Raw genomic sequence first — 14621 nt, 5'->3', positions numbered from 1 at the left:
TCCATATGGCCACTTTGCCCTCTAACCAGTCCACTGCTCTCCCAAAATTGAGAGACCACAATTCCTGCAAATCTCGGCTTATCCAAATTCCAAGGTATTTCACAGCTTCAATTTCCCAGCGTAGTGGGTAATCAGATGGTGTCTCCAGCGTGGTATCAGTGAGAGGGAAGACTACAGACTTCGACCAGTTTATGGATATCCCAGCCAAGCCCTCAAAACGGACAACTTCTCGCAATAGGGGGTTTAGGTTTACCGCGGGATTCAGAACATACAGCGTGACATCGTCAGCGTATAGGGATATAAGCAGGCTCCTTGAGCTGAACCCTATTCCCCTAGCTGTATGGTGTTGTCGAATCCGAGCGGCAAGGGGCTCCATTGCTATCGCAAATAATAGTGGGGATAAAGGACAGCCCTGCCTGGTCCTGCAGGATATGGCAAATGACTCCGAAACAAGCTCATTTATGCTTACTCTAGCTCTAGGCGCGACATACAGCACTTTAATCAAGTTTATGAAGAGGGGACTGAATCCCATTCGGCCCAGAATCCTAAAGAGGAAGGGCCATTCAAGTGAATCAAATGCTTTGGTAGCATCCAAGAACGCAACCGCAGCTTGTGTAGAAGGATGCAAGTAGTGAAGGACGGAAAAAATCGTCCTTAGGTTATGGGACGTCGCTCTGCCAGGTATAAAGCCAGATTGATCAGGGAGTGCCACCATCGGTAGCAAAGGCTGCAGCCTGTCCGCAATGATCTTGGCATATATCTTCGCATCTACGTTGATTAAGGAGAGAGGACGGTATGAATCTAGGATCTGGCAGTCCTTATCTGGTTTGAGCAGCGCTATAATTAGAGCTTCACGCATTGATTCGGGTAGGGTGCCCAACTCTAGGGCTTCAACAAAGACTGCATGTAGTTTGGGCGCCAAATTCCTCGGAGTATGCCTTATAAAAGGCCGTCGTCAGACCGTCTGGGCCAGGGGCCTTGCTTGCAGGCATGCTTTTAATCACCTGAGCTATATCCTGGACAGTGATGGGGACGTCCATATATTGGCGGTGGTGGTCATTGAACCAGACAAGGGCAATGGAGTCTAAAAAGTTTTCCAGAGATTCAGGAATAGTGGGTTGCCTGGAGGTGTATAGAGATTCGTAGAGTGCAGCAAACGTTTCCAGCACCCTCTCTTGGCCAACCACCACATTTCCTTCACTATTTTTAACAGAGTGTATGTAGTGAGGTTGAGTGCGAGGAGCGATCATCCGCGCCAGCGTCCTGCTCGGCCTGTCCCCCTCCCCGTATCTACGGGCCTCAGCCTGCTTTCCCAGGAAGGCAATCTCCCGTTGAGCTTCCTCATCAAAGGCGAGTAGTTTTGCCTTCATTTGGCCTGCCGCCTCTGGAGATGGATCCCGGCAGAATATCAGGTCTAGCTCACGCAGTTCCGATTCAAGTTTAGTTAGCGAGGTACGTATAGAGCGCAGTACTCCAGCTTGTCTAGAAATACACTGTCCGCGGATAACCGCCTTAAAAGCGTCCCACACCGCAGCCACCGTGGACGTCGACCCCTCATTTTCTACAAAATAGTGTACAATATCTGCTCGGATTTCCTCTGTGAAGACAGTGTCAGTCAGAGCATGGGGGGGGAGACGCCAAGTAAGTGCTCGTTTAGGGACCCCGGGCATCTTCAATTCTAGCTGGCAGGGGGCGTGATCAGAGAGGGACCTAGCCTGTATGGATGTGTCAAGCGTCCACGTCGCCACGGCTGGTGACACCAGCCAATAGTCTAGTCGGGACCAGGCTGCATGATGACTAGTTATGCATGTACCTACAGTATCAACTGGATGTCTATCCCTCCACACATCAGACAATATCCCCTCCACCATCACATCCAGGATGGCCTGTCTGGCCCCAGTGTGTGTAGGCCTGCCCACACCTCTCCGATCCAAAGCATCATTTAGTGGAACATTAAAATCCCCTCCTAAGACGATATGTGGGCAGTCCAACAGCGTTATCCTGGCCCAGACATTTCTAAAAAACTCCGGGTCATCTACATTTGGGCCATAGATGGCGGCAAGTATTAGTGGTCTGCCGTGTAGAGAACCATGCACAATGACATATCTGCCCTCCCCGTCCAGTATAACATCATGCTCTCGCCAGTCTAGGCCTCTGCGAATGAGTATCGCTACACCTCTAGCGTAGTTTGAAAATATTGCAGAGTACATCTGTGACCATCTCGAGTGCTTCAACCTAGACGACGGGGTGGAATTTACATGAGTCTCCTGCAAAAAACATATGTCAACATTGTGTCTAGCAAGCATGCCATGCATCAACCTGGCCTTTTTATGATCCCCAAGCCCTCTAATGTTCCAAGTCCACAGCTTAACATCTCCCATGTCGCCTTACATTCAGAACACAAATTAATAGTCCGGTATTCGCCCTCTCATCGCCAAGCCTCTCAGTCCCATTTGAGTGTAGAGATTGTTTACGTGTTTCAGCAATCAGTGTGTCCCCAAAAACCCCAACTTTGAACATTCAGCAGACAATGAAACCCCCCCCCACCAGCCCCCCACCCTCACTAACCCCCCAATCAGGTCGTGACAAAGCCCAACTATCGAAACCCATTCCGTGTCCCAAACTAGACACACAAACAAAGGGAGACACCCCGTGAGGCGTGGTGCTCCAGGCATACACCCCCGTTTACACAGGGTGGCTACATTCCAGTATGTATTTCCATGTCCCAATTGGCAATCAGACCATAGGGTCGCAACAGGATTATACAGCAGGACATTGACAAAACGTGTGACCCAGCAGTCTCCTCAGCGTGCAGGGCAACATTGCGTACTTTATCAGTTCGTCTAGGCAAGGCACATAGGGTAATAGAGTGAAGAATGAGGCCTAGAGCAGCAAAACAACACTTTAGAATTGAAATAGAGAGCTCAGTAGTGTATCAATGCTAGTACATTAATCATTATCACTCAGGTGATCAGAGTCAGTTTCAAGTCTCTGCGACTTTCGCCTCGCCCCAGGCCCACTAATGTGTTTCGCAAACTTCAGTGCTGATTTTGCGTCCGTGAAAAAAATGCGGGGTGTGTTCGTGAATTACCTTTAGCTTAGCTGGGTACAAAAGTGCGTATTTGATGTTAGCCTGCAAAAGAATTTTCTTGGCCGGCAGGAACTCTTTTCGCGCTGCTTGGACCAGGGGAGTAAAGTCAGGGTAAAAGGAAATGTTGTTACCTTTATGCGTAATCTTACCCTTCTCTCTAGCGAGGCGTAGGACGAGGTCCCTGTCTTGGAAATTGAGCAGTTTAGCAAGAATGGGACGGGGCGGTGCGCCCGGTGCTGGTACCTTCCCAAGCGATCTGTGCGCCCGTTCAACCGTGAACACCTGCGATAGGTGCGGGTCGAAGAGCTCGTGAAGAAGATCCGCCACAAACACCTCCATCTTGCCAGTGTTGAAAAGTGTTCAGGAATTCCCGTGATACGGATGTTCGATCTTCTGGAGCGTGCCTCCAAATCGTCTGTCTTGGCTCGCAGGGATTCTAATTCTTTTTCGATGCTGGTTATGTATTGCTTGGTGTGTTGCTGAAATTCGCTGCACTCGGTTTGCCTGTTTTCCAAGCAGTCCAGCCTCGTTTCGTGGGCGTCAACTTTGGTTTTAACAGATTCCAGTTGTGAGGACATTGCATCCAGTTTGGTGTCAATACTCTTGAGGCTCGCACGAACCTCCAACATCAGGGTCCCAAAGTCCATATCCATGCCTGAACCCTGTGACATCGATGCGCCCGCAGCTTGATCCGCCGAAGTCGGTTTGTCAGGGCGTTTTTGCTCAAATGTGATCTTGGGTTGTTTTGCGTCATTTTTCCCCATCGTGTACAGAAGTGAATGGCGCGTGAGGAGGTGCACAGTGGAACTGGTCCCTTGGTGGCACTCACAACGAAGAGCAGGGCAATTGCAGGCCGTAGGACGTAGCAGGATCGTAGTGCACCTAGCTCCGTCAGATTCTCTGGCCCATGTACTATCGACCGTAGAACAGTGCAGGTGAGTATGGGGGGATAGATTTACAGCGAGGTCCCAGCCGGGTGCTCCAGTCGTACAAAATGGCGGCACAATGAAAGCCTCCTCTCACACCGGTAAGCCGCGGCCTTCCGCAGTGGTCTGCCTCAATGAGTCTTGTGCAACTCAACCCGCATTCTCGGGGCCCCCGTCCCGTCAACAGGGAAAGGGATCCGATGAGGTAGGGTCAGGACCTAGCTGCAGCAGAGTGCGTGGTGTGCCGGTTCAATGGGCTACGTCTAGAGAGGCCCCCCGAGCATCAGGCAGACCCCAGCGACACAGATCACTAATTGCGGGAGTCGGCCCAGGTCTCAGCCGCCACACGGATTGCATAGACAGACCGCCGATAAAATGGCAGGCGCACCGCAGATCCGCTCTCCCAGGCCTCCTCGGATCTCACAGCGGTATGTAGTTCGCCGCGGTGGGGACACCCCCGGCTCCCAGCAGCGCCTCAGAGCAGCCGCGACTCACCAGTAGTGCGATCGAGTGGCGGCACAGAGTTTTCACAGGCTCTGCAGCAGTCCCGCCTGGGCTCCGGAGGGCCCACCAATCCCCGGCTCTCAGCCTGCAGCGCAGCCCAGCGGCGGCTCCACAACCGCGGGGTTTCCGAAGGAGTGCAGGGCGCCAAAGACACGGAAGGTCGTAGCCGTGTCCCGCAGCCAGCAGCAGTCACCAAATTCAGGTCGGAGGCGTAGGTATGCTTCTTCTACCCTCACGTTGTTGCGCTGAAGCACCTCAGGGATCTGGAAAAGGATAATTGAAGGATTAGTCTATGTAGCCGGCGGAGCTCGCTCACAAAGCGGCCATTTCGCTGCCTGGTTGGCCACGCCCCCCCCAAGGTATTACCTGATTATTAATTATATGTTAGCGAGAGGTTCTCTGTTGTTGTTCTATTGTACCCTGTCTTCCTCTCCTTACATGCCATAACTCAGGGACCCTCTATTGTTCTGTATTGGAAACGGTCCTTACACAAATTGACAATGCCATGCTCAGATTACTACTAGATCAAAATAAATCCTCCCTCCTAATCCTCCTAGACTTATCCTCAGCCTTCGATACAGTCAAACATGACAGCCTCCTTGACCAACTTGAACATAGAACTGGTGTATCGGTGGTTGTCCTAAAGTGGCTTGCCTCATTCCTAGACAACAAAACTGAAAGAATCAAGGTTAACCAATCCCTGTCCACTACCTCCCAGTCATCTTGGGGTCCCTCAGAAGTCGACGTAATCACCTACTCTCTTTAACCTCTACATGGAGCCCTTAACCGAAATTCTAAAATTTGCCAATGTACAATACCACATGTATGCAGATGATACCCAACTATACCTAAAAATATCCTCCCCTGATGATATCCAATTGCTCATACAACTTTGCAAAAAATCTAAAAATGGCTGACCAGAAACCACCTCAAATTCAACTCACTCAAAACTGAATTCCTCCGAATTGCCCCACCAAAAATATCCTTCGACATTGAAGATTGGATGAAACATTTAAAAGCCTTCAACTGCCTGCCACATATTTTAGATTCTACAAGATCACTGGGAATAACATTCGACAAAAATCTCACCATGCAGGAACACATCAGTTCAGCTACCAGAGGAGCAAACTTTCAAATGAACATTCTAAAAAAAAAAAAAAAACGCTTCCTCCCCTTTGACGACCTCAAATCATCAGTGCAAGCTCTAGTGATCCCTAGATTAGACTATGAGAGTGCAACCCTATGTGGTTTGCCAAGATCCACTTTGGCTCCAATAAGGGCATCCCTCAACTCAGTTGCAAGGCTCAACACTGGATCCAAAAGGAACTACCAAATCTCTCCTGATCTGAAGGCACTAAACTGGCTCCCTTATGAGGCAAGACTACAGATGAAAATTGCTTGCATGACAGATAAAGTCTTGCAATTCAACACACCGAAGTACCTAGCCAATAAACTGGAAATGTCAGGTGGTGGCAGATCGCCGAGAAGCACCAGCACCTTACTATTGTAACCTCAAAAATTTCAGAAAATGAAAGCCTACAACTGTACTTTCTCCGGATTAGTACCTAGAATCTGGAACTCTTTGACCCATGTACTCAGACTGAGCCCTTCAAGCACAACCTTCAAAAAAGAAGCCAAACTGTTTTAAATTAACAAAACTCTACCCTGAACCCAACTACTCATTTATCCGGGTACTAATCTGACGCAGTTCACCAACCAGGATCTGCACTCGCCGCCGCATCCTCATGCGTAATTCACTCCTTCTCTTGATTTGTAATTGGTACTGACAGCAGTGATGTTTCTTGGTTATTTAGTTTTCTACTTACATTTATGTTTCTAGGTTATCCTGCTTTCTACTTGACGTAACATTTGTAAAGGGCTCTGATACCACTCCATTGTCTAGTTTGCGCTATATAAAACGTTATAAATTAATAAAAAAAAATATATAAGCTCAGTTGTTATGGCTCTATCATTGCAAGTCCCATATAAGTAATTAGAAGCACAGTTTTTCCTAGAATATATGCTAATTGTTTTTGTGAGGAACAATGTTCAGCACTAAAGATATCATGTGGGATGATCAGTGATGCCTTAGCCTTAATAAATTATTTGTATTCATTATATAATCAGAGATAATATCTGATGCCTCAGCAAAGTGCTACAAAGGTAGTTGCTGAGTCTGCCTTAAAAACATTTTGGGCCCTATTTATGAAAGGCTTGTGTAGCTTTTGCCCCACGCAACGGGATTCATGCCAAATGCAACCCTTAAGTGCGATGTTTCAAGGCATTCAAGGCAACCTTGTGTGGCACTGAGTGCCTTGATAAATCCAGAGTAATGCAGCGCAAATCACTATGTTGCGTTACTCTGCCCCAGGGAGGCATTCCAATGGTGGTGAATGGGTGTTTCCACGCAACACCCATGGATTTTGACACAATTCCAGCTATACCATAAGTGGTAGACCTGGGAATGTGCCAAAACTGCTACACCTTCACCAGTTGAGGCGTAACGAGGAGAACTGAGCTTATTTCTCATCATTTGTTCCTCTTTCTATGTGTACTCCATGGACCAACAGTGCATGCTTTGGCGCAAGGCAGCACATTGTGCACAAGTGCTGGCAAATGGCAGGAATGCGCCATTTTATGTTAAATACGGTGCATACCTCCCCTTTCCTTGTCACACAGCGCATCAAGGCGTGGTTGTTTGCTGTACTGCATCACATATTGATAAATATGCCTTTAAGAACCTAAAACCTTTTGTTTGTATGTTGACGTTGTAAGATTAGAAACAAAACATGTACACATTTGCCAATCTTGTTTGACTTTTGGGACAAAAATTATGGCCATTGAAGTTCAACTAATTTGTTCTTTTTTTGAAAAATGTTTAAGGAAAAGTTTTAATTTTGCAACTGTTACCAAGTAGAAGTTTTTACTGTGAATTTTATGTACCAATAGATATGAGATACACAGGTAAGAGATATCAAATGGTTAAGACTGGGATTTATAGTTCCAGTGCCATTAAAATGGTATGCGTTTTCCCCCATGGTTCTATCATAGTACCCACGTTATTCAGTCTACAAGCATCCATTAAGTTTGAACCTAAACAACACAGGCATACACCTACATCAATATGCCTATGACTCCAAACTGCGCCTAACAATCCCAACAATTGAACATTGGCAACTTTAGAAACTTCCCATACCAACTACAAACATGAGTGAACGATTGTCCATTTTTTAAACTCCCACAAACTTTGATTCATTCTCTCAACATCTCTCAGGAGCATATTTGACTACAATATTTTGGCCTCCTTAAAAATTGAAGGTATTTGACCTACAACATCTTTCTCACTTCTCCCTCATATCAATAAGGTGGTGAAATCAGGTAACTTTCACCTCCTATAATGTCCTCTCATATCTTCAAATCATCTTAGAACAGCCATCAACACACTAGTCATCTCGAGAACAGGCAGACAAAGCCACACTAGAGAGAACCCTCCAAACGTCCAGTGATCCACATAAAGCTGTAGTACACTCGTTGCTAGGCTGTTCTTTTCTGCAAGAAAATGTAACTATTCCACTACTCCACAAACTCCACTGCTCCCTATCTTATCCAGAATCTAAATTAAAGTCTGCTTCCTTCTACATGAAGCTATCCATGAAAATAAACCTCCTGATCTAGCAGAAGACATAAAGGGCCAGATGTACGATGGTTTTTAGCATTCGCAAACCCGTTTGCGCATGCTAAAAACCATGGGCCAATGTACAAACAGTATTTTGCGTCTTGCAAATAAATTGCGACTCGCAAAATACTGTTTTGCGACTCGGTATTTGGAAGGGGCGTTCACTTCCAAATTGCAACTCCATAGCCATGTACAAATGTTTTGCGACTGCAATTACAGTCGCAAAACACTCGCAAATTACCACCTACTTCAAGTAGGTGGTAATGCATTCGCAAATGGGAAGGGGTCCCCAGGAGACCCCTTCCTCTTTGCAAATGCATGCAAAATTATTTTTTATGGGCAGGCAGTGGTCCCAGGGACCACTGCCTGCCCTTAAATAATGAAACAAAAACAATTTATTTTTATTTTTGAAATGCATCCCGTTTTCTTTTAAGGAACACACTTTATTTAAAAGCAGTCCCAGACATGGTGTTCTTCCGAGCCCAGCAGGCCACCTTCTCTGGGAGGGTGTTAAGTACAAATAGACGTAAGCAGGATTGTGTAAGTTCTTGTTTATTGTCTGGAGCTCGCACTAACACATTCAGCCTCTCTGCTCAGTCTTCTTCTGAATACACTTACATTCCTACATTACATGAGTTGCTAGGCAATACATTAAGTAAGAACACAACAGAGGGCCAGCCATTCCAAATGAGGTCGCAAAATGTGAGTGGCTCATAATATACATGAGCCTCGCATTTTGCGACCCCATTGGGAATCGCAAACAGTGTCCAAGCGACGCAATTTGTGAGTCGCTATTTGGCAGGTCGTACATCTGGCCCTATATCCTTGTTCTTAAAATTCCAAAATTTGTAACCCCTACAGTATGGAAACAGTACTTCTCGGGTGCAGCCAGTGTAAGCTTGAACTCTTTGCCCTCCTCTTCCTCATGGGAACTTTGAATCTGTTTCTTCCTTGCTAAAATATCACAATGCCTGCCTCTTCATAACATTTCTAGACCAATTCTGTGAAGAATCTGTTGTTCTCTCAACAGAAAATATGTAACTGCTTGTTATGTATAGCTTTCCCTCAGCACTCCTAACATGAACACCAGATTCTAAATCTCTTCACTGAAATGATGAAGTAGCTGTTTAAACAAAAGTTAATTCCCACTATAGCTACATCATGAAGCAATTACAAGCTGCTCTGAAAGGACTCTCACATAAGGCCTCATTTACCAAAAAATGGTGCGGCGCCGCAAGCCATTTTGCTGCACTGAACTGCGTCCTTTTCAAAGCACACGGATGCGTTGTGTTAACAGCAATGCAATGCATCCATGTGCTTTCCCGAGCTGGTGAACAATTGGCTGCCATGCGCCAGTGCAGGCACCCCTGCATTATTTTACAAGGATGCCTGCGTTGCGGAGGTGACTGCGCTACTCCTACGCCTCCCCGAGGAGGTGTAGGAATCTGATGCATTCCCAGCTTTCCAATACATTGCAAATCTAGGAATGTGTCAGGCTCCATGGACATTGCATGGGAACACCCACAGCAACACCCATGGAATGCCCTTTTCATGCAGAGTTATGCGTGAAAGGCGCCAAAAATTTACAGGGCAGTGAAAAGTCACACAAGGTGACTTTAAGTGGCCTTGAAAATATGGACAAGCCCAGTGCGCCATCGGTACGTCAAAACAAGTGACGCACCAGCAGCACAAAGTGCTTGAAAATGAGGTCACGGCCCCCCCACCCCCCCCAGCGCCGCGGCAGAATTACCGCCGTGGCCAAGGGGTTAAAAAACTGGTGAGACCCGGCCCATTTATACCCCTGCTCACACCAATAGGCCTGCCTGTGCTATATAAATATATAAGCGCCAACCGGAACTTTTGATACATAACTGTATATTTTAAGGCTATAGTCCAGGCATGGATACAACTGTGCATCAGCTTCAAAAGGCGTTTCCACATTAGACATTGCAAAAAATGATGTGTAAGCCAGAAATAAATGTCAAATGTTATTCGCATTGCTAAAAGGCAGAGGTGATGTCAACATTGATGTAGGTGGTGATGTCACATGAGATTAAATAAAAAATGGATAGTGAATGAGGGATGAGGTTGAGTAGTTCTTTAACAGCTGCATTCTACTAGCTTTGTGAGTTTAAATTAAAGCACCCATTTTTTTTTATTAATCTTTTTGAGTTAAATGAGATGTCTATAAAGCATTTCTAGAGACTTCACACAAGGCCAGGTCCTTGGCACACTAGTATTAAATTAACAGCTCTCTCCTGTGACACAGATTTTTTTTCTTCTCTTACAGAGAGGGTTCTTAATGTTAAGGAAGGTGATGACGTGACCCTGGATTGTTCGACGCGGTGGCACATGAGAGTGGCACCCAAGAAAGTGTATGTTTTATATAAGGTAGGATGTTTAACAACATGACTGGTGCGATCAACATGTTCATCTTATTTAATCATCAATTTTATGATTTTGCAAATTCATGTGCAATGATTACAGGCAAGAAAAACCTGGATGGAGATTTAAAAAAATACAGAAAAAATAAAGGAGTCCCCCTTGCTATATCGGTCTGGTACCAGGGGAAGTACAAAAAGAAAACAGGCATTGTCCCTCACAAACAACCAGACTCACTAAGTAGTCCAACCAATTTAGAGCAAGTAATTGCACGTTCTATAATAGAACCCTTACTATTTAGCAAACTTGAAACAGGGGAGGTGAACTATGCTAGTGCTGACAGTGTTAAAATTATTTATGCAATAAGCTTTTTCCAATGAGTCAAGAACTATTATCAAGAGTTTGTTTAAAACAGGGCATACACATATTTTATTTCATTTCATACAGTTGTATAAACAATTAACATCTTATTGGTACATTAAAATCATGAATTACATAGAAATTGATCATTGAATAATACACACAAATACTAAAAAAGTTTTAAAGAAATTTTTGCACAAAATCATTAAAAAATGTTCAAGAGAACAAGTGTCGACGCGGCGTTTTGGTTTTTTGGGGATATATGCACCTTCTTCAGGACAGATTCTCAAATGTTAGGACTCTGCATTTCCTCAGAGTTATTAATGTTTCGGGATCCTAATATGGATATACAAATGCAATGGCGTCCCAGGCTTCAGTTATTCTGGGTACGTGTTCAGATGCAGTCTTTTTAGTGATAATACCACCAATATTTCGATCCGATTTACGGAACCAAACCGGAGACGCTGTACCAGGAGGAGCAGGAAGGCCGATTACCTTCTAAACGATTGGTGGTATTATCGACGGGATGTCAACCTCCGAGATTTTCATGCCAAAGGACTGTAGTGTAGTTCCTATCTTCCCAATAGGCTCTGCGCATTGGAATAATACCTACAGCAGTAAAGGCCTAGGCCAGACGTTAACTAGGTCTACTACTGTCGATACTAGACTTAAGTTTTGGGTTTGCCAGCGTAGCTCAGAGTTCGCTAGAAACTTTCTCGAATGTTCAGGAAAGAATTAACTCCCCTGATTAGACAAGAAGGGATTTAGTTTCTGACAACCATAGAACATGACAACTTTGCTCTCCCCTAATCAAGAGTGTATCTCCAGAGTCGTGTGAGCACAAGGCAATTATTTTACTCAGTCAGTACGTGCATTCTTAGTCTCATCAGATTGTAGAGAAAAGGAAGAGACGGGCGTGTTCAATAAAAAGGTGTTATTTATTGATCAGTCTCTTTTCTCGTACAAGAGAAATGGATCGATATTATTGCAATACTTATAGTTAAGTAAAGTGCATACATTAAAAGCAATAGTATAAAATAATACTGTAAAAACATTGATATGGTTTCTGAGCCATATGATGTTTAAAATGATTAAAATATATTACATACACATATACATTTGACTAAACGTACTCAACTGGTGTTTCTAAATACGCCTACCCAGTGTACCTGACCTAAGTCTAATGCGTGGGCGGGAATAGAAAGTTACAGTTTAAGTTAAGTTTGTTTTTGCCAAGTGAATAACTAAAGAATTCTCTGTGAGGGGTTATTCAGTTCTGTACCTGGAAGTTAGGATGAAATGAGGAATGGTATCTCTTTCTCTGCTCTCGATATTCCAGGCCGCCTGCGAGGGCTGCTCGAAAGCGCCGGTGCTGGGTCTCTCGGCAGGAGATAGCAGCGCGTCTCTCAGCGCGTCAGGAAGGCGGGGCTGCTGCCAGCGGGGTCTGCTCTGCTCTTGGCTTCGGCAAGTATGGCTGCTCCGTCTCGTCACCACGCGTGTGTTTGCATAGGGCAAGATCGGCAATATTTATACCTTAAAGGTGCCGAGATTGACGTAAGGATGGACATAGATACGTCAATAAAGATGTCATACGACTTGCTCGTTAGCACATTCTTTTACTAAAGTTCTCGGTGAAATCAAAACAATGGCCGCAGGGTTTTGCCCAGGTTGTCATAGGTTTGATTTGTTATGAGAACGTCGTATGCCTTATCAGGGGCTGGAGGAATGTCGCTTGTCTAATTAGATCTCAAGCGTTATGACCTAATCAGATAACACGTTCCTGTGCCGTAGTGTGACTGCGTCAGATAACGGTATCTGCATCATGGGGGCTTTTCTTGCCTCATGGGCTGACTGTTAGTTAACTTGATAGTTAGTTTAACCAGAATAGGGTCAGGAATAGGGGGATCGATTCAGAACCTATAGGAATACATGACACCCACTCCACGCTAACTATGGTCATATTTACTAATCTATGCATAGTATAACATAGTACAACATACTATAGAGTATAGTGTATACCTTACCACCCCAAAATACATAAATGCATTTGGAAACGTTCAAATATACTGAAAAATTGCAGTCATATGTATCGTATGCACTCAAGCTATGAATTAAATGCCAAAGTAAACACGCATTTGTATACATTATTGCTTATAAGGTATATGAGAAATACACATGAAATGGCTCTTAATACGGCTATACAGAAAGAAAGTTCGAGACCATTTCATCACATAATAAAATATTTGTGAACATACCAGCGGGCAACTAAAGTTTATAAAGTATCTAAAAATAGAAATCTTAGTTCTCTAGGAATAGTTTCTTACTTTAAGCAGAAGATAAGTGTCCCGAAATTTTTTGTATAAATTAATTTGGGGCTGCTAAAAAAATTGTTGTCCGTGAACTGGTGGGAAAAATTGTTCATGTGACTTTAATTTCAAAGTTGAAGGCCGAATTCAGGGAACGCCGTGTGCGAGCTTGCTCAAAAGTCTCTATTTCTGTTCTGGAGAGAACATCATATCATTAAGGCTTTCGAAAAAACTGTCAACAGCTTCATGGGAAAGTTCCACTAAGTCGGAAATAGGTGTAACCATGCATTCGTGCGCATGATTGTCTCCATTGACATTCTGATTCGCATTGCTGACAGAAGGTCGTACCTGATCGATGCTGCTTTCATCTTGAACTTCACTACTCTTCAATCGTAGTGGTGAAGACTCCACGAATGCCGTCATCAGGATTGGCAGCCTTTGAGGGCAGCACAAAGCGTGAACCTTGGTAGGAACCAACAATGTATCTGCATCCACTGGCGCATCCGATTGTAGCGTCAGACAGGTGTCTAACACGCATTCTTCTCCGCATAGCAGACACCTTAATACAGGTAAAACACACCTTTGCCACATTGGTCGAAATGATAGAAACCAAGTCATGTTCAGGTCTCTAAGCCGGGAGAGTCCCAGGATTTTTGATATCCGGTCCCGGTATCCAATGGCTAGGATTGTATCTTCCATTGTCGCGAGAGTTTGATCTGTGACATGGGTTGCCATAACGAAAAATAAGGACTAAAAATAGGATTCCTGCAATTAGTCCCAGGATCAGGGGAAGTCCGCCAAAAATCGAATGGACAAAATCTGGAAAAATACCCAGTATGGCTTTGAATGGTGTTAATGCCATCGAAAATACTGTCTTAAATACCTTTGAGACCCCAGTGGTATCAGAAATATTTAAGATTTCGCTCAGGATTTCCGCGAAATGTACGGGTGAATTAGTTGATAATAATGTATGTATCTCTGCAGTCGTCCTTGCGACTTGTAGATCATACGTTTCTTTTGATGACGTGAGCCTTGTAGGCGTCTGAAGAAGCACTGTTTTCATTCTGCTTAAAGTATCTATTCGAATAGAAGTAATTTTCAAATTGGGCCATGCCCTTGCCTCCCTGTCTGGAAAGGAGCTGGGGAACAAAGAACGTCCACAGCACTTGACCTTCGCAGTCGTAGTTACTAGATAAGGAGTCCCGGGCGTAAGACTACAACATCTGCGGTCTACAATAAGAATGTAACTCCCATTATAGAGTCTTTGAAAGAATGGTTCTATTTCAGTTGCAGGTGCGCCTTGCTGGTGACATGAAAGGTTGTATGAATTCCCTTCACAGGCTCCATGCAAACTAATTCCGTTACACAGAAGCGTG

The 14621-nt window shown here is 44.7% G+C and overlaps 1 protein-coding gene across 4 annotated transcripts in view; it reads left to right on the top strand.

Annotated features, from left to right (window-relative positions):
• IZUMO1 (izumo sperm-oocyte fusion 1) overlaps positions 1-14621 on the top strand; it is a 268814-nt gene that overhangs the window by 163987 nt on the left and 90206 nt on the right. For all 4 annotated transcript variants that reach the window (XM_078650921.1, XM_078650920.1, XM_078650919.1 and 1 more), the window contains one exon: positions 10488-10588. In XM_078650921.1, the coding sequence (XP_078507047.1) occupies positions 10488-10588 (101 nt within the window). The remainder of the gene's footprint in view (positions 1-10487; positions 10589-14621) is intronic.

The sequence above is a fragment of the Lissotriton helveticus genome, chromosome 7 (assembly GCF_964261635.1).
Source record: "Lissotriton helveticus chromosome 7, aLisHel1.1, whole genome shotgun sequence".
Lineage (NCBI taxonomy): Eukaryota > Metazoa > Chordata > Amphibia > Caudata > Salamandridae > Lissotriton > Lissotriton helveticus.
The sequence above is the reverse complement of the archived record's forward strand: the minus strand, read 5'-3'. Positions and strand labels throughout refer to the sequence as shown.